The following is a 19,693-nucleotide window of genomic DNA, read 5'->3' as shown; positions in this document are numbered from 1 at the left end:
AAAAAAGAAAGGAAGGAAGGGAGAGGAAAAAAGAGAGAGAGCCAAGGAAACACAAGAAACTAAATGATAGTATTTGTTTTGACTACGAAGAGGAAAATATTTATATAATTATAAAATATAAACACAGATTACTATGTCTAAGAGGCTGGGATGGTTAGATAGCATCACTGACTCAATGGACATGAATTTGAATTTGCAAAGGAGATAATAGAGGTCAGAGGAGCCTGGCATGCTGCAGTCCACGCAGGTTGCAAAGAGTCAGATACAACTTAGCAACTGAACAATAACAACACAAAATTATTGTAAATACATTAGAAAGATGGGAAGGAGGAGCTAGCTAGTTGCATCTTCTTTTCCTGAAGACAATGCTTCCCAAATTCCCTGTTTGGACCACGAGTAGGTTGTGGTCATTGGAACTTAGGCAGGGAAGATGCACACCATTTTCATGCCTGGCTTCAAAACATCTCATGCAATCCTTTGTTCTCTGTCTCTGTCTCTCTCAGCTCACCAGTGTGCTGAGTGCAGAGGACCCAGTAGTGACCTCTGGGGAGGCCCAAGGGGACAGTGGAGTTGTAGGATGAAAGGGGCCTGGGTTCCGATGTGGCAGCTTGGAGGACAGCAGTGTAAAAGCCTGCTCCCAGACACTGGCGGGACTTCAGGTGAGTTGAAAATAAACTTTACTTGTGTCAAACAGCCACTGAAATTCCAGGGCTATTTGTATTACTGAGAAAAATAGAAATGTCAAAAGGTGATTTATTAGGAATTACTAGTGTTCAATCAGGAGAAAAAGAAATCACATGTTAATCTGAACAGGGAAAGTTAATATAAAGAATTATTAACTGTAACAGAGTAAAGAGAGTTCTAAAGAACAGTAGTGAGTTCTGGAGTAATTCTTCACCTTACTAATTCACTCTCAAGTGGTATCCCTTCTGCTATGTATTCCATCCACTGAGTATTCTTAAAGAATATTTCCATTTGCAAGCTAGCTAATGGGTTCTCTGTAGGGTGTAAACAATGCAAAGTAACATACAAGCTATTCAAAATGAAATTGACTCCAGGAGGGATCTAAGTGTCTGTTCCCACATGGCAACAAAACAGCAGGAAAAAATGGCATGAAGAAACACTGGCTGGCACTGCACGCCCCCACCTGACATCAGTAGGGCAAAGTGTGGACCTGAACTTGCACCTTCATCTGGAGGCAACAAGGCCACGAGAACTGGTGCTCCACTCACACCAGGCGGCACTGGCAGAGCCCAAAGGGACGGCACATAGCATTTGTAATATCCACGATTTAATTTTTCAAAAATGTAAATACATATAAAAAAAGAATATCCAGTGAGTGCTCACTGGGCTTCTTGACAGTGAGTTCCTTGAAGATGAGGACCTAGTCCACCTTTGAAATTCCAGTGTCTACCTCAAAACCTAGCACACTGCTACCTACAAAACTTCTTTCCTATATGCCAAATTGCAATTTATTAATTGCCAAGGATAAACATGTTTCCAAGACTTAGAAAGGTGTGTATAATTTGGGGCACCATTTTCTTGATTTTAAATAATGCCATTCCTTTAATTAGGGCTTGGAGAATTCAACACTTTCCATTTAAGCATTCACCTCTAGATCCCCAGAATCTATGTTAAGTTGCGAATTAATGATTTTTTCCTACATTGTCCCAGCTTTTCTCCCAAGACTTCCTTCTAGTTTTTAGAGACGTTTTTATTTTGGCCTCTGGATCTCTAACTCTGCTCTTTGCCCTTCCTTCTTTTGAAAAGGAGGGAACAAATCCAGACATGTAAAATAACATGTTTTCATCCATCCCAGAGGCAGAGCTGGCCTGCTCCTTCCTGTCTGAGTCCATTGCCAAAAGATCCCAATACCCCCCGCCCCCCCGCCCCCGCCACCCCTCAGCCTAGCAGAGCCTCCTGACTGGAAACCACGCATCCTTTTATTCACCCTTAACTCAACCCCTCCCAGTGCACATGGCTTGTCCCAGGGGATTGAAGGGGCTCATCTCTCAAGTGTTACTCTTACTACACTTCACGTGACTCCATGCCTGCCTTGTTCACTTACAAGCTGAGCACTCACGGCTCAGGGCTGTGTGTTTTCACCATTTTATTCCCAAAGCACATGATGCTTATCCTGTAGTCCTTGAAAAGTGCTGGTTGAACTGGTGTCATCAGGGTGAAGAGAACCAAGAAGGGCAGAGTTGGAAATGGGGAGTCTGTTGATGGCTGTTTGATAGGGTAATAATTGGTTCTAGGAAAATAAGAGAAAAGGAGGTTGTGTGTGACAGGCAAGGAGGTCTAGTTTCAAAGCAAACAACGACCCCCAAAAATCAGAATCAAAAAGAAAAAGAATGCAAAGGGAGGCAGCAAAGATGCCAAACCCACAGGAACCAGCCATGAGTTAACCACTGTGTTAGTCAGCGTTCTCAAGAGAATAAGGGGATGGGGTTGGTGGGAGAGAGCATATTTATTTTGAGGAATTAGCTCACAATATGTGGGGACTGGTAAGTCTTGAATCTGTAGGCTAGGCCAGCAGACTGGAAATTCAGGGAAGGGCTGATGTTGCAGTTTTGAGTCTGAAATCTGCTGGGCAACAGCCTGGAACTCAGGAGCGTTTCTGTACTCATGCAAATAGTTACTATGGTGCCTGGCCAGGGTGGGCAGTTTCAATCAGTGTGCTTCCCCTAACATTTCTATGTAATTAAATTCTTGATGAGAATTCCTTCTTCTCCGGAAACCTCAGCCTTTTCTCTTAAGACCTTCCGTCGATTGGATGAAGGCCATCCACATCATGGAAGCTAATGTGCTTTATTCAAAACTGAATATTTTTCCTACCTTAGAAGCACCTTCACAGTGTAGGGGAGGCATTTTTTTTTTTTTACCTCTACCCTCTTAGGGTTTTCAGCTGGGCCTAAGAATTAACTTGACAGAAGACAGATTAGCAGGAGAAAAGCATACAAATTTACTTAATGGGAGCCCTCACAAGGAAATGAAGATCCAATGAAATGGACAAATCTACGTGCTTTTTATAGCAGGTAGAGGAAAAAGAGGCAACTGAGGAAAAGTGACTAAGCTGTGGGGAGCCTAAGGAAAGACAGAAATTTTAATAAGGTCTGTTTTAGAGAATTCTCTAGCTCTAAGTCCTGTAAATGGAACTCTGCTTTATGCAGAACTCTGCTCTGCATAGCATTTCTCACTGCTCAATATACTTATTTTCTTATTTATTAATTTATTATCTGGCTCACCCTCTGCCCCAGGGCTCCTTGAAAACAATAAAAAAATATGTTTCATTTGTATTCAATGCTGTATCTCCAGTTTCAAGAACAGTGTGTGTGTGGTACATAGAAGGCACTCAATAAACACCAGATGAATGAAAGACTTTGCTTCCTTCATAAGTAGCATGTTTCAAGCTGTTTGTGTAAATGAAACAATTCTAGCGATGGCTGCTGAGCATTGTCCTGTGAAAGGTTCCTCTGTGTCAAGAACAATGAGAACTGGCAATTTCTGAGGTAAAATCAAGTGTAACTTCAAAAAAAAAAAGTTGGCCAGTGGAGCAGTGGAAAAAGCCTCAGCCTCAGCAACAGCAGACTTAGACTGGAATCTGGCTCTGTCACTTGCCAGCTGTGTGCCGTGAGCAAGGCTCAATCTCTCTCAAGTTTCCACTTCCTCATCTATATAGTATCTGGGGATATTATTACAAAGACGGTTAATGAGGATTTGGCCAGTGTATAGATGAAAATGCTTGGAACCAGTGTGTGCTAAAAAAAAAAAAAAAGATTCCACAAGGCCACAGAAGGTTTTGCAGACCAAGCATCTCCACAGAATTTTCTCTCTCTACATCCCCCTCCAATTTAAATTTTATATTATAATCGTACCTGATTTTTAAAAAGGCATCCATCTTCTCTAACTGGTTTTCTCCTCAAGCAACAGCAGTTTTATTTTATTGATATGATTCACATACTGTAAAATTCACCCTTTTAAACTGTACAATTCAGTAGTTTTCATTACATCCACAAGGTTGTGAAACCATCATAACTCTGTAATTCCAAGACATTTTCATCATCCAACACACCTATTAGCGGTCACTCCCCATTTCCCCCTCTGCTCAGCCCCCCGCAACCACTAATCTGCTTTCTGTCTCTATGAATTTGCCCAGTGTAGACATCTTACAGATACACCCAGATGATATGTGGCCTGGATGGTCTGAGTTCCATCACTTAGCATGATGTTTTCAAAGTTTATCCGTGTGATAGCATAGATCAGTACCTCATTCCTTTTTACAACTGGATAATATTCCACTGTATGGATATGCCACATTGCTTTATCTGGTCTTCAGTTTATGAATATTTGGGTTGCTTTCCATTTGGGGGCAATTATGAGTGATGCTGCCATAAACATCCGTGTACAAGTTTTTGTGTAAACATACAGTTTTCAGTTCTCTTAGGTATGTATTTAGGAGTGGAATTTTTAGGTCCCATTTAATTTTCATTTATAAATATAGTAACTCTATTTAACTTTCAGAGGAAGCACCAATCTGTTTCCCACTGCAACTGCACTATTTTACATCCCTACCAGCAATGTATGAGGGCTCCAATGTCTCCAAATCCTCATCAAGCTTTTTTATTACTGTTTATCATCATTTTGCCTCACATTAATATTGCAGCAGGTCTAAAAACTACTTAAATTAAAACAAAATTTCTAAATGACACTCAAATATTTAAAAAGTTACCCCAAGGTCATTTTCTAATTATTCCTGGCAGAGAATATTCAGTATTGCAGCTCCCTTGGCTAGGGAAGGATAATGCTCTATCACACAGTTTCTTACAGAATCCCGGGACGAAAAATCGCTTTGGAACAAATTCCTGTCAGAGAGCTGCCTGAAGTAGGCACAAGAGTAGCATCTGAATAGCTCTTTATCTACGTCTTTTGGCTTTGTCAGGATTCCACTAGTGAGCCGCCTAGCTTTGTTGGAATCTGCCCCCCCGCCGTCCCCGTGTGCACAGGCGCAAACTCTCAGCCCGGCCTCCCTCCGGCCCCGCCTCCAGACCCGCCCACCGCCAACACGCCCCCTACCTTCGTGCTCTGGGGCTAAGGGGAAGGGAGATTAATGTTCAGGAGGATGTGCGGCCAATGCGCGAGCGTCTCGGAAGCGGCGCTCCGCACTGGCAGAGTAAGTCTGATGACGTAGCCACTCTCCAATCGGCATCCTGGGGGCGGGACTAAAGTCGGGCTGGGCAGGGCTGGAGGAGGAGACCGCCGGGGGAAGCACGTGACCGCGGCCTGGAGCCGGAAGCAAGGTCTGGCTGCAGGCGCCCCTAGCACCTAGAGCTGCGATGGTGAGTGAGGACGCATGCGCGGAATTACGCGCCGCGCCGGGGGTTCCTTACCCCTGTCCCCCAATCTCTTTGGTTGCCGGGTCCTGAGCGTGCCCTCCGGCCTCACCTCCTGTTCTCCCCGGGACTGGAAGGAAATGGAGAAGGGAGGGGTGGCGACGTAGAAGGCTAAGGAGAAGTCGCTGGGAGGGTGTGTAGAAGCTGGGGACTAGTCTGAGGGGGAGGCGCAGGCCACAGGTGGGTTTGGGGAGGGGTCCCGTGGGGTAGCAAAGGTGACGTGTGGAAAGCTGGTGGAGCCCGGGTGAAGGAGAGGACTGACGGAGGCTCAGGAGCATCAGTGTTGAGGCCGTGTAGAGGGAAGAAGGTCTGGAAAGGCCCTGGCTGGGTAAAGAGGCCTGGAGCGGGGGCAGGGGGCACTGTCAAGAGAGACACTCGGGTTGCCCAAGGGCCATCCTTTCGGCCCGCTGCTCACTAATTGCATCTTTACCCACCAGACTTCGGCACTGACCCAGGGGCTGGAGCGAATCCCCGACCAGCTTGGCTACCTGGTGCTGAGTGAAGGCGCGGTGCTGGCGGTGCGTTCTGGAAGCGGGAGGGGCGTGCTCCAAGTACACACGACCCTAGGATGCCTTCTAATGTTGCCCTGTTTGGCCCGATTGGTTTCTATTCTTGGTCTTTACCTGGTATCACGCCTGGCATGTAGGAATTAAATCAATTAATCAATCTCTGGACTCTTAGTCTTGTAACTGTCCTGAGGTAAAAGAGGTTTACCGACTTTACCAAAGGCAGGCAAGTTACAGATTTGTTGATAACTGACAATACTCAAGGTACTCTTGAGTATGTCTTTATTTGGTATGTATTGAAGAGGTTTGGTATTTTGTTCTGTAGTACAATACAGTGTCAGCTCTGGAAGTTTTCAATTTAGCTAGAGAGACAAGGCTTAAGGCTAAAAGTTTAAAGTAGTGCGTGTGGTTAACCCAGCTGAAGGAGTCCAGAAAGTGAAGGATTCAGCCCTTCATATTATAACTTGTGTTTTGGCAAGGAACCTTCCTTGGACGAGGTAAGAATTCATCTGGGCTTCAAAGATGGATAGATGACAGGAAAAAAAGAATATTCAGGGTTGGGAGGTGGACATTTTGCAGGAGTGTAACACCAGCCTGTCTGAATTGGTGATGGAGTTATGTTGAAAAGATTTGGAAACATTTGGGGGAAGAAGAGGATATGGTGAGGAAAGGTCCGATTGTGAAGGACTTTCAAGGCTAGGTTAACACATTTGGCTCTCTTGGGAGTTAACACATTTGGATTAATCTTGAAGGATTTTTGAACAGAAACAAGCTGATGAAGTGATTGAGTGGCATTGTTCTGTTAGGTAAAGCTAAAGGTAAGCCAGAAGGGGTGGGATTCAAAAGCAGGGATGCTATTGCCAAAATGTAAGTATGAAACCTCTGGTTGCAATGAGGAGGAGCAAGGAGAGAAGGGGTTTTTAAAGGAAGAATCAATTTGTCTTTGTAATGACTTGAGTTCAGTAATAAAGGGGATACTTTTCCATCCTGTAAGACTTTGAACTCAAGTCTAGAATGATGGTCCCCTAACCAGCAAGGACTTAAGAAAGGAAGTTGATTGGGGAGGGGAAGAGGTAAGGGGGATTTTGATAGTGCAGCTTTAAATACTGAGTTTGATATAGAAAAATAGGGTAAACTCCAGGAGTTGGTGATGGACAGGGAGGCCTGGCATGCTGCGGTCCATGGGGTTGCAAAGAGTCAGACACAACTGAGCGACTGAACTGAACTGAATAGCAGTTAGATAGATAATGCCAGGAGCTAGTGTGAGCATCTTGCCCCAGTACTCTTGTGACACTCACAAGCACGTAAGATAGGTACTGATGTCCCCAATTTACAGATGAGGAAACGTATAGAATCCAGCAGGAGGGCCACACTGAGGAGGTAAGAAGTTGAGATCATTACCAGAAAAGAGGAAGCCCAGGCCACTGTGACGTCATTACTCAAGGGCTAGGTAGTCCGAAGGGGTTCAGAGACAAAAGGGATGTTTATGTTTCAGGTTCTGCAGACAGGGTGACAAATGGGGAATGGGAAAAGATGGAGCCTGGGACTAGCTGTGGTGGGTGGGCACTGATCTGTGAGAATGTGGTTTTTTTCAAATAAGTGGAGACAGGGAGAGAAACCAAGATTCAGGGATTAGGGAAACAGGGTCAGTAAAGAAATGGATGAAAGTTCCTGCTTCCTCGGGAAGCCCAGTATTTTGGAACAAGATGGCATCAAGAGGGGCAACAATGTCATAGGAAAGTTTTAGGTTTTTCCAAAACTAGGGGTGATGTTGGGGTATCGGAAAGTGGAGACAGAGAGGTTATACATGCTACCACCAAAGTGTTCTTGGAATTGCCTCCCAGTCTGTTCCCTGATTCCTGCCCCCCTCCCTCTGTGTGCAGTCATCTGGGGATCTGGAGAATGACGAGCAGGCTGCCAGCGCCATCTCTGAGCTCGTCAGCACGGCCTGCGGTTTCCGGCTGCACCAAGGCATGAGCGTACCCTTCAAGCGTCTGTCGGGTGAGCCCCGGCCTCTGGTGGTGGGGAAGGGAGCGGGGGTGCTGCTCCCCAGGGCCACTCTTTTCAGGGAAAGACACCTGTCCCCTACCAGCTGCCCACCATCTCTTCTGGAATCCCTGTCTTCCCCTTGGTATTTACCCCTGTATCAGAACTATGAGAAAAGCAAGAGGAGGGAGGGGATTTAATGGAGACCTCCCATCTTCTAATCTCTGAGCTTTGAACTGTTGAATTCCTTTGGCTTTGGATCCTAGCCGGTTTGTGTGCAACCCCCACGGAGGCCCCCACAACCCACTAACTCTCTGCTCCCTTCCCTCTTCTGGGCTGGGGGAAGGTGCGTCTCCCCTCCAGTGGTCTTTGGAGAACACACACTGCTTGTGACCGTGTCGGGACAGAGGGTGTTTGTGGTGAAGAGGCAGAACCGAGGCCGGGAGCCCATTGACGTGTGAGCCTGCCCGAGGGCGAGGGGCAGAGGAGGAACCTCTGTGATGAGAAAGACGGGAACCTCCGCGGCCTCTCTCTTGGTGCCACTAGAACTAAAGCTGTCTGCTCACCCGCTTCCCCACCCCGACCTGGAAGGGCAGAGGCTCGGGGACTTTGTACTCTGTTAAGGAGAGTGAAGGTGAGGGGACCTCCCTTCTTCTCAGCCTCCCTAATAAACATGAGTATGATGTTCCTGGGCCCGGGGATGTGTTGTGTGTATTGGGGGAGGAGAGTCATACCCCATGTGTCTTTCAGCTTCCGGGCCCTCATACCAGAGGAGTGGGGTGGACAGATAAAACTGGGAATCAGAAGAAAAAAAAACAGGATGGAAGGGAGCTATTTGGTGTACAGGTTGGAGGGAATCTTTCTGAGCCCTTAGGTCTCTGCTGCTGCCACCAACACCCAAGTAACAGTCTTTTTCTCCCTCCTGAACAGGCATTTAATAGTCTTATTTCAGTTGGAAGCAGTAGTCGGAGAATAAGTTACAGGGACAGACAGACCGAAAAAAAAAACAAAACCCAAACCAAAAATCCCACACAACTTAAAGTGCTTCAGGCTGCAAACGTAAACATGAGGACGAGGGGAGGCCACCTAGCTCTCTCCCCTGACCTGAGACAGGAGGGTCGTGTCATTGTCGGGTCCCTTTACCGTCACCACCCTCTGATCTCAGCCCTGCGGGTGGGAGGGAGGGAGGGAATGTCAGAGGCGGGGAAGACAACATAAGAGGAACAAGGAAAACACTTTGTAAACTTAGAACCAGGGTGCAAGGCGGGGGGCAAGGGAGCTCCTGGAGCCCCTGCCCTGGCCAAGGGGTGGGGCCAGCCCCCCCAGGAAGTCCGGGAAATACTGTCGGCTTCACGCTGCAGCCATCCCCGGCCATTTCACAGCTTCTTCCTCGTCCCTCATCAGTAAACACAGACAGGCGGCCCTGCGGGGGCCCCCTCACCCTTGGTGGGAGGCTCCCCGGGGAGGCACAGCCTGGAAGGGAGCACCCACACTGGGGGCTGTCCATTTCCGGGAGTGTGAGAGGGAGGCGGCCGGATGGTCTACTTGACCGGCTCCACCACCAGGACCTTGCACTCGCGTTTGGCGATCTTGTCCAGAGAGAGCACAGCCTTGTCCGGAGGCAGGTAGAGGGGGCGGCCAACAGGGGAGGCCACGGGGGGAGTGATGGCCCGGCGCTCCATCACACTGCCCGACCTGGAGGAAGGTAGAGGCTGTGGGCTCTGGCCGGACCCCAGGGTCCCGTGCTGCTCCCTTCCCGATCCCGGCCTCTACCAAGCCTGCGGGCTCCTCCCCACGCGGTTCCATACCTCATGAGGTGGCTGCGGGAGGGCTGTTGGTGGGAGAAGGACTGCGAGCGGCCCAGGCTGGCCTGGTGCCTCTCCACCAAGTCCCGGACGGCAGGGCTGCTGGGGCTGCTCTTGCGAGAGAGGGGCCGGGCCTCGGGCGGCGGGTGGGACACGCTGGCAGTGAACTGCAGCTTCAGCTTCATGTGCTGGCTCAGCTGGGGTGGGGAGACACAGATCAGCCGGCCAGCTCAGCTGCCAGGCCCCCGACCCCCTTTCAGGTCATCTTCCCCACTGGACAGGCCGAAGTTGGATCTAAAGCCCACCTTCCCTCCCCCCGGCTTCGTAGCACCCACCCATTTATGCTTCAGCCATAGAAGCCAGCAGCTCTGACTCCTCCCACCCGACGCTAGGCCTCACCCAGCCCACCTCGAAGAGCCCGGTCCGCAGAGCCTGGAAGGCCACGCTGAAGGTGAGCGCGCTGCCCTTCCGGGAGAAGCCGAGGTTGTTGAGGGGTGTGTGGCAGACGATGGAGTCCAGGGCTGCCTGCATGGCCCGGCGCTCCTCCTCACACAGCTGCTTTCCTGAGGGGCAGAAACAGGGCCGGGAAACACATCTGTGTGGCCTTTCTCAGTCTGCAGAGGGCTTTCATCAGCACAGTCTTGCTTGATGCTCAGAGCCACTCTGTGGAGTAAACTAAGTATGTGCTATTTTTTGCTGAACTTTATAAACAACAGTGGCTAATAGTTATCATGTACTGAGATCTATTCTAACCACTTCACACATATTAACTTACTAAATTACTGTAACAGCCCCATGAAGTAGTATTTCCTCCATTTTAGAAATGAGAAATCTGAGGCTCAGAGAGGTTAAGTAACCTACTAAAGGTCACACAGCTAAGAAATGGGAGATGTACAAGTCAAACGGGGAACCCAGCTCAAGTGTCAGTGCCCTTAAAATCACTCTGCCCATGGCCTCTCTAAACTCTGCATTATGACACCGTGGAGACCATCCAGGTACACAGCTGAAGCAGCCTGGCACAAGTCACCTGCCTCCATGACATCTTCCTTTCCCCTCCCCTCCTTGAGGACAAGCCTGGCAGCTACCTACCAGCCTGGGCATGCTCCGGGGTCCACACGAGCCTTACAGCAAGGAAGTCTTGGAGATTGTTGAGCAGCGTATAGGTAACAGTGAAACGCTCATAGGTCCGAACAGGGGACTCACAAGAAGCAGTCATCACAAAGCACGGGCGGTCCAGGCGGATGCTGGGCAGGCTAGAAGCAGTGAGAGACAGGGAAGCAGGATGTGTGTGTTTCGAAACAGAGATGAACAGGATGGTGTCCAGCAGGGGGGGGGGCATTGAGGTGTGTCCCACAAACTCACCGGTAGTGGGTATAGATGCTCTGGGTGAAGGGCAACTTCGGCGTAGACCACTGAACCACAGCAATCAGGGGAACCTCTAGGCCCTGTCAGAGGGACAAGCAGAAACAGTACCTGTGTGTAATGACCTGAAGGAGAGGTTTCCTCTCCTGTTAGTCAACTCCCTGGCCTCTCTCTTCCCATTGCATTTTCTCAGCCTTTGTCCTTAAACACACCAGTCCATTGTACTCACCTCCTTGGCCCCTGGAGGGGGCTGCTCACCCGCTCTGAGCTGAAACAGGAAGTTATGTTCCTCCAGGGCACTAAGTGGGCAGGGGAAGCAGCCAGAGGTACCAGGGAGCCGGCAGAAGGAGCCCATGGAGACTTCACCAGATTGGTGACTAGTTGAGAAGAAAGGGATTAGAGCTGGACCTTTCCCTGCCAGAGCTCTGGGCCCTGCAGCAATGCCCAACACTCTGCAGCCCCGCCCCTCCCAGGACCTCACCAGACGTTGTCCACCAGCAGCACAGAGCCGTCGGGCATGACAGGTAGATAACTGGCATTGAAGTTTGGGAGAATGCGGATATCCCAGACAGAAATTTCCTCCTGGGAGGAGCTGTTCAGCACTGTGGGAGGTAACCAGCTCAGCTCAGAGAATCTGAACTCCTCAGACCACACCAATCCTCCCCCGCCACCAAAATGGATCTATCCCCACCGTATTGTCCAGGGCCACATTGCCACCCAAGACCAGAGCCTCCAGTCTGCTCACCCTTGAGCACGGTCAAGTGTTTTCCAGCCACAGTGAACTGGCGGCACTTCAGAACTGGAGGGGGCAGCAGAGTCAGCAGGGTGCTCACTGCAGGAGAGGGCGGAGGCTGGAGATGACCGGCTGGGCGCACCTCACCTCCAACCCTCAGGTCCAGTCTTCCTTTCCCCGGATCGGGCACTTGCTGGTGTCACCCCTCCGCTGTCCCCACAAAATCCAGACACTAGGATTTCCTGTCTGCATTCTCCTCCCCACCTTGGGCCTTGAAAGCGCTCTGCTCGCCCCTGAAGGTCTCCCCAGGAGATCGGGTCTGCAGCAAGCGCAGGTAGCCTTGATCTCTGACCTCTGGTGCCTCAACCTCCCGCTTCCACACGGTCACTACAATCTGAGCACAGGGGACACGGGACCACAGTCAAGAGGAGAAACAGCCTCAGAAAGGGCGTCTCAATTAAGACAGAGCTCCACTCCGTGCCAACCTTACCTTGGCCTTAGGTGTCCCTGGGGGCAGTCTATCCAGTGAAACGGTGAGTGGGAAGATGACCTCATCTGTGGACACAATTGGTTCCTCCACAGGCAGCTGGGTTGCCAGAGGGGTTGAAGAGGTCAGGAGAGTCAAGGCCACCCGCCGCGCCCGCGTCCCCTTTAAGATCTACGGTACGTGGTTCTCGCCCTCCCCTCTCCTCATCCGTCATAGACCTCCAGCTTCCCGCAAGCGTCCCTCTCCCCTCCGGTCTTGGGAGCCCAGCAAACCGCCCCTCCGCCCTGTGTCGTGGCGCTCCGGGCTCCTCACCGTGGTCGCTCCCCCTGAGGTAGCAGGGCCCGGGCCGTGGGTGAGGAGGGGGCTGCAGCCTCGAAACAACCCCCCACCGCCAGGGTCCCCGCCCCCCGGGGGTTCGGGATCCTGGTCGCCCGAGCCACCGCCCGCGGGCGCCCCGCCTCCGGCGCTGACCGAGGCCAGGGCGGCCAGGGCGGTCGCCAGTTCCGCCCAGGCCCCTCGGGAGCCCAAGCCTGGGCCGCCCCCGGCGCCGGACCCCGCACCGCCCCGGCAGCGCAGCACCAGCAGGAAGCGAACCGTCTCCCCTAGGTAGAGGTGGTTGCGCCGGGGCAGCGCCCGGTACCGGCCCGGGTCCCCCGCCAGCTCCGCGCGCGGCGGCAGCGGCACGGCCGGGAAGTACATCGAGTAATCGCACTGGGACTCCATGGGCGGCGCGGGCCGGGGGGCGAGGTGGGCCGGGGCCGGCGGAGGGTAAAGGGGCCGCTAGGGTGGTTCCGGGAGCCCCGAGTTCCGACTGGTGCTGCGCGCGGCCGGGCCGGCCCGACAGACCAGCTGGGGCCGGGAACCGGGACAACGAACCCGGAACCGAGACCCCACGGGGCCGGAACCGGGGGTGCAGGACCGAATGACTGGTGAGAAACCGGAAGCGGAAGGGGAGGGGCGTGGCCTCGGAGGCGCCGGAATTTGTAGGTGACTGGACTTTGGAGGAGAGGGGCGGGTGCGGCCGGGATTAGGCTGCTGCAGAAGGCTAGACTTCTTGGACTACGAAAAGGACCCCCCCCCCCCCCGCCAACCCCGTTTCTCCCAGGAAGATGCTCCATCCCTTTCCCTTGCCGCTCTAGAGAAGGTCGAAGTTTCAAATTATTTATTCACTGAACATTTCATTCGTAGTGAAATGAGCATAGCTCAATAACAAGTGTTTCATAGAGAGATGGACGTATTCCGATCCCTTGTGTCCCAGACTTTCTCTGTCGTACTCCATGGTTTGCTCCTCCAGAAGGCCTTCGAAAGTGCAGCTTGGACCTTCAGGGATGGGGGTGGGGTCGGGGGTGGGAAAGGGGAAGGGGCAAAAATGGGAGGGAGCCTGCTGCTCGGTCTGGGATTCCTTGGCACGGGCTGGAGGATGTAGGACCAACATTCTTATAAAAGTTCCACTGGTCCTCTGGGGAGCTGACATGCTTTCTGAGGGAAGCCAAAAGGGCATCTGGCTGCCTCACACTCATCACTGGCGCCCTATGGCTTAGCTGCTCTTCAGCCTAAGACAGTGGTTTGATGCCTAGGGGGAGGGTCGCCTTGAAGTCTTGAGGGGCAGAGAGACTGTTGGGGGGAACTGCTTGGCATCTAGCTTATCCTTGTACTGCAGCTCGGGGGTAGCCAGGCGCTCACACTCCTCCTGGTCTTGGAGGCTCAGCCCACTTCGGAGCACATAACCCAAAACCTTACCTGACCCAAACTGGAAAGGGCGGAATCGCCGGTCAGTGATGTACTTGGGGTCTAAAGCCTCACCCCCCACCAGACAGTGTTTAGCCAGGGCTTCTCGGCGAGCCCGGAGCTCCGCCACAGCACTGTCCAGCCGGCTCTGGCCATATTGCTTTATCCGGGCCCATAGACTTCGGTTGAAATGAACATAGAGAGCCCAGTCCAGGTTGTTCCAGGCTCGTGCCCGGGCAGTCAGCTGCCTTTCCTCAGTGGTCAGTCCACCATCGTCAATGGTGCTTCTGTCCTGCCCACCTCCAGCCTGGGCGTTGTGCATAAAGCCTACCACATCATCTAGACCCCAGCACAGCGCATCTGCCAGCAGGACCAGTGACTCGTCAAAGTACTCGGCCACCAAGACCAGGTCAAAGACAGAGTCCAGCCAGGCCAGATTCCACTGGATGAAGGATGAAGACCCCAAATCTAAAGAGGCAGGGCTGGACATCTGGCTGTGACCATCAGCAACAGTGGGAACAGGATGGAAGAGAGCATTGGGATCCAGGGTGTGGGCTGGAGGGCCAGCGCCAGAAGGTAACTGGGGAGGGTTGGGGTCTCTGGAGACATGCGGATTCCCTCTCTTGGTCCTCAGCTCTGGGGGGAAGGGGAGGCCAAAGTCAAACCATAGCAAGTTGCGTGCATAGTGGTCCCCCCGGGCCCCGGGTCGGTAGAAGGCTCGAGGATTGGCCAAGAAGGCAGCCAAGGATGGTGCTTTGCGGAAGGCCGATGATGTGGATTTATAGTAGGAGAAGGCAGAACGGGCCAGAGCCGCTGGGTCTCGGACAATGGAAAAGAAGAAGCTGTCAGAAGGCATGACCTGAAGTACCTGGGGAGGAGAGGAAGCGGGCATGGAGTGAACCAGGAAGGAAGAGACTAAGAGCAACCAGTGCACACCGGCCCCCCAGCCTCTTCCTGCCTCCTTCTGGCGGCTCTGCTGGGAACCCCCAGCTTCCTTCATTAGCTGCACAGAGCTTGGTAAGGTACTTGACATCTCCGAAACTCCATTTACATATCTGCAAAATGGGGACCATCATACCTTCCTTCCCAGACGATTATGGAGGTTACATGAGATAAGGATAGGAAGGAACCCAGAATATGGGGAGCTCCTAGAGAACATTTCCTCAGGGCTTTCTGTCTGCTTTGGTAACACTCTAGGAATCAAACCTTGTGTTCACTTGTCCAACAAAAACCTATAACATGTCTACTCTGGGATTCTTGGTCACAGCTCCAAGAAGGGAACTGGCTTCAGGCCTCCTCAGGAGGATCACTGGCAGCAAGTAGATAGCAACCATAATTCTATCTCAGATACAGGCGTCATGTGGGCAGGCCAAGCCCAGAATGGCTGAAAGTCAGGGCACTTGGGAGGCTCCTTGGCATCTTGGAAAGCAAGAGACATCCCTGAAATGGGCACTGGGGCACCATGGCCACTCAGTAAGGAGCTGTTCTGAGTCTTGGGACATAAGATCCCACTTCTTGGCAAGAAGGAAGGTGGGCATTGGGCTGAGCCACACCCTAGTGTGGTCCGGCAGGCAGTTCCACACCAGAGTCCAGCTCTGGGACTCCCTGCAGGATTTCTGCGTCTGAATGTGACTGTGGTCATTGACCGTGACTCCCTGACAAGTCCTCCAATCTGTTCGATGGATGTGGGCGTGCCTGAAGGACAAGCCTGTGAACTGTGTGTCTTTGAAGGCATAGGGGAAGAGGGCAGAGAACAGTCCATGGCATCAGAGGGACCTGGAATAAAATTCCAATTCAGCCATTTACCAACTGGTGTAACTTTGGGCAGGTTATTGTACTTCTCAGAGCCTTTATTCCTCCATCAATAAATCTGGGTTAATACTCACTCTGAAGAATGTGGAAGTGCATGGAACACGGGAGGTAGGCAGTGAATGGTGGTGATAGTCATCCTAAACTCCAGAGACACCTGCCTCAGTGATTCCTCTCCTCGCTTTACTCTCAACAGTGCCCCTCACTGCCCGTTAGATCAGTTCATGCTGCTGCTGCTTTCTTCAGCTCCAGCTCCAACAGGACTGTCTTTGCAGCCACCGCTGAAGTACTATCACTTATACACACACACATACACACACACCCCACCGCCACTGTGTCTCTGAGATGTTTTGCTCTGAGAACACCCGATATTTCCCTTACTACAAAGTGACGTCCATCCTTCACTATAAAACCCACCTCTTGAGAAAAACCCCACCTCTTTTGATGAATATTCTCACCGCAGTTCCAAAAAACAAATACACATATGCACACACACGTGCAGCAGAAGGCACTTTGGAGCAGCTGGGCCTGGGTTCAAATGCTAGTCTGCAGCTTTCTGTTAACAGAGGCCAGTCCCTTAGCCTTTCTGAGAGTGCATCTACTCATCTGTGTAGTGGGGACACATGCCTTCCTGGCAGGGTGATGATAAGATGACTACCCAGCACTCGACGTGTTCAGTGAAAGTTCTCTCTTTCCCTGGGTGTTTTCATTTGCCCACTGATTTTCCTCCTCCAAGAGCTCTCAGGTTCCTGTGTGTGTGTGCACGGATGACACGTGAGTGCGTGCACTCATCTCCCTATTTAGAACTGAGGCTAGGGGCAGGGAAGGGAGACTGGGACTGGGCTAGAGCTTGGCATATAGCTGATCCTCAGAATCTGGCAGACTTGGTGAAGGGAGTGAGAGGAAGATGGGTCCGAAGGCAGTGTCTGTTCAGGGACCCTGGTGGTGTCAGTGGGAGAGGCCAGGAAAGGCCAGCGGCACCTGGAGGGAGAGTTGGCAGAGCACTGATGCCAGCAGGCTAAATGGATCAAGGAAAGAGACTCTAGTAAATTCTAGATGGGAGAAGGCAGAACTTCAGGTGCTAGAAAATTCTGAGGCAGGGACAGCTGAAGAGAAGAGAACAGGACTCCCACCTTTGTGGGCCCCCCCAGCCCAACTTTTGGGTAAGGAGATGCCTGGGGTCTCCTCTCCTGGTGGTCTTGGCTACAGGCCCGAGCCCATTTCTCCCCAGTCCCTCCCACCCCCTCACACTCCTCACCTCTTTCAGGTTGAACCTCATGTGATGACAGAGAATGTGGAAAGGGGGCTGGGTGCCTCCACTCTGAGGCCGGTAGCCTTTGACCCGAGAGGCCTGGAAAAGTCTTGGGTAGCCAAACTGGTAGCGGGCAGGGAGGGCAAAGCGCAGCCCGTGTCGGTCCCCATAGCGGTGAAGCAGACTCAGCACAGAGCTGCTCCCGGATTTATGTGTCTTCAGGAACACAAGGTGCTGCCGAGGTGGACAGGATGGAGCAGCTGGTCCCAGGGATGAGGCCCAGGAATGTCGGAGCTGCAGCCCGGGTAGCCTGGGGAGAGACGGGAGGGGAAGTGTCCTGTCCCTCACCAGCAGGTGGATGGGTGTCTCGTGGAGCCAGAAAGGCATGGAGTGTCCTCTGAGTCCCCAAGAGTCACAGCCCCAGGTGGGACAGACAAGAGCACGTGGGGCATCTGGGGGCCGTTGGGACAAGATGGGAACTCACCTCCTCTGGAAGGGACCCCCCAAGAGCTGGAGGGCAAATCCAATGGTCATGAAGACTCCCAGAGCCACCCCTAGGCTCCGGGGCCCCCAGAGGCGCATGGTCCTGGTGGGAGACAGAACGCCCATGTGGCACAGGGGAGGGTGACACTAGAGAGGGACAGGGCAAGGGCCAGGCACAGAGGCAGAGACAGCTGGAGACCGCCGTGCAGCCGCGGAAGGCGCTCGTTCGAGTTCGGGGGTTCATTCCCCAGGCCTGCTCGCAGCCCTGGTTGAGTCTGCCCCCTGAGTTAGCAGATTTTTGCCTCCGTCAGCGTCTAGAAGGGAAATGAGGGGGAAGGAGGGGAATCTAAGGAGCGGGTAAGAGCCTTTGCTCGTGCTGCCGGGCAGCCACGACCTCATTGCAGGCAGGGGGGTGGGAGGGGAGCCCTCTCTACACCCAGAGCTTCCAGGTGCCCCATGACTGCGGCTCTGCTGTCAGCTGCAGCTCCCTCCAACCTCCAAGGACAGTTTTGCCTCAAGCCCCAGGGATTTGGAAGTGAAAGGGAGGAAGATCAGACCAGTCCACTCTTACCAGGGAGATGGACATCTCCAGGCCCCGGGCCACCTCCTCTGCCCCTCTGCCTGTGACAAGTCTGGATGTGGCGCCCCCCCTCCCACCCCCGAGGCTGAGAGGGGAAGCCTTAAGGAGGGCCTGACGGGGCACACGGCTTAGAAACCCAGGGAAGTGAGACCGCAGGAGCGATTTTGTAAGGAGTAAGAGTAGACCAGCTCATTTAAGCTCAGGCATCCTTTCCCTCGCACGGTGGCGCGCGCGGGCAGACCCCAGTGTGTGAGAGCGGCCTGGGGGGTGTAGGGTTGCTTACGAAGCCCAGATCTCAGCCATAACCCCCTCCGCCAAAACACACCCCCGTTCCCACTTTCCAATCCCAGCAGTGCACTCAGAGGGGATTGAGAGGGTGGGGCTGGGGAGAGAAACTCTGTGACACAAAGATAACAAGACAAGAAAAGTGGACGCTGAGCTTTGGAATTCCTTCTCAGGCCCCAGCTTCCCAATCAATTGGGAGTCCGGACCTGCCCCTTCATTCCAACCCACAGCCACTGGCCACAGTCCGTCTTTCAAACAAGCCCTGACAGCCCCCTTCCAGGATGAGCCCAAAGCGACCCCAGGCAGAGAACGCACACTTGCTACCCAGAGACCTGCCCCCTCTGGCATCACCCCCTGGTTTCCTCCCCCAACCCAGCCCCAGGGTCCTGACCCGCACGGCGCCCCCGCCCATGCTTAAATTTCTTGTCTTCCTTCCATCCATCTCTGTCTCCTCCCATTACCTCCAATTCCAGCCCTCGGACCCCTCCAGCTTTGGGGATTGCTCAGTCTGTTGCCAGCCCTGGGTTGGCTCCCTCTGGGGTTCTCTGTGAAACCCCTCATGACTCCTCCCATCAATTCTAGGGTCCTTCCACTGATCTAGGCCTCAGCTTCGCTTGCCGACTCACCAGGCCACCTGAGGAGCAGCTGGGAAATCGGGGTCTGGCCCTCCCGCCTGCCCCAGCCACCGCCCGGTTCCTCGCTCAGCTCAACTTTCCCCATAAACTTTCTCAGCGCCCAGGCTCCTCCCCCTCCCTCCCTTTGTCCCGCCAGTCTGTGCAGCTGATTCGGCTTTGACCGAATTCGGCGTCTCTGGGTCTCTCCTTCCCCGCATCTTTCCTTCTCTTTCAGGGCACCCAGCCTGCCCTTAGAAGACACTTCTACCCTCCTTTCGCTATTGTACTTTTTCTTTCAGCTTTCTGCAGAACAGAAGACTCATTCAGGCGACTGAAAGAAAAAAGAAAAGATGGTAACAGAGTTGAAAGCAGACATTATCGAGGATATGACAAAGTAGCCAGAGGAACCTTCACAGAGAAGAAGGAGGTGGGGGCCGAGGGGGCCCACCCACCCTGAAGGCAGAGAGCAGTAGTATGGTGATATTAATGATGCCTTGGGTCCAAAAGAGTTTTGCTAGTCTCCAGAATTCTCCCCATTTTGCAGATAGGTATTCAGACCCAGAGGGTGGACAGCTTGCCCAAATTCAATCCCAGGGGACAGGTTTCAAGGAGGCAGAAAATGAACTGCTGGTCACAGAGACTCTGGGGCTAAAGGTACAGAAAGTCACAC

At 52.6% G+C, this 19,693-nt stretch overlaps 3 protein-coding genes across 3 annotated transcripts; 1 reads left to right on the top strand and 2 right to left on the bottom strand.

Moving 5' to 3' along the window:
- Window positions 1-5,211: 5,211 nt before the first annotated feature.
- On the top strand, window positions 5,212-8,577 carry LAMTOR4 (late endosomal/lysosomal adaptor, MAPK and MTOR activator 4). The gene is made up of 4 exons (XM_019987975.2): window positions 5,212-5,339; window positions 5,831-5,911; window positions 7,783-7,900; window positions 8,249-8,577. The coding sequence occupies exons 1-4, from the start codon at window positions 5,337-5,339 to the stop codon at window positions 8,344-8,346; spliced, it is 300 nt and encodes a 99-aa protein (XP_019843534.1). The 5' UTR covers window positions 5,212-5,336; the 3' UTR covers window positions 8,347-8,577.
- A 216-nt stretch (window positions 8,578-8,793) lies between these two features.
- On the bottom strand, window positions 8,794-13,215 carry TRAPPC14 (trafficking protein particle complex subunit 14). Its single transcript, XM_019987973.2, has 11 exons — window positions 12,585-13,215; window positions 12,276-12,371; window positions 12,050-12,179; window positions 11,798-11,884; window positions 11,534-11,654; window positions 11,282-11,429; window positions 11,053-11,135; window positions 10,780-10,943; window positions 10,099-10,253; window positions 9,694-9,887; window positions 8,794-9,580 (listed from the first exon to the last, which is right to left on the bottom strand). Exons 1-11 carry the CDS (start codon window positions 12,993-12,995, stop codon window positions 9,427-9,429), a joined length of 1,743 nt encoding a protein of 580 aa, XP_019843532.2. The 5' UTR covers window positions 12,996-13,215; the 3' UTR covers window positions 8,794-9,426.
- A 204-nt stretch (window positions 13,216-13,419) lies between these two features.
- On the bottom strand, window positions 13,420-19,142 carry GAL3ST4 (galactose-3-O-sulfotransferase 4). Its single transcript, XM_019987974.2, has 4 exons — window positions 19,036-19,142; window positions 17,546-17,858; window positions 17,068-17,371; window positions 13,420-14,868 (listed from the first exon to the last, which is right to left on the bottom strand). Exons 2-4 carry the CDS (start codon window positions 17,668-17,670, stop codon window positions 13,846-13,848), a joined length of 1,452 nt encoding a protein of 483 aa, XP_019843533.1. The 5' UTR covers window positions 17,671-17,858; window positions 19,036-19,142; the 3' UTR covers window positions 13,420-13,845.
- Window positions 19,143-19,693: the final 551 nt, after the last annotated feature.

Source organism: Bos indicus, chromosome 25, assembly GCF_029378745.1.
Source record: "Bos indicus isolate NIAB-ARS_2022 breed Sahiwal x Tharparkar chromosome 25, NIAB-ARS_B.indTharparkar_mat_pri_1.0, whole genome shotgun sequence".
NCBI classification, from domain to species: Eukaryota; Metazoa; Chordata; class Mammalia; order Artiodactyla; family Bovidae; genus Bos; species Bos indicus.
The sequence above is the reverse complement of the archived record's forward strand: the minus strand, read 5'-3'. Positions and strand labels throughout refer to the sequence as shown.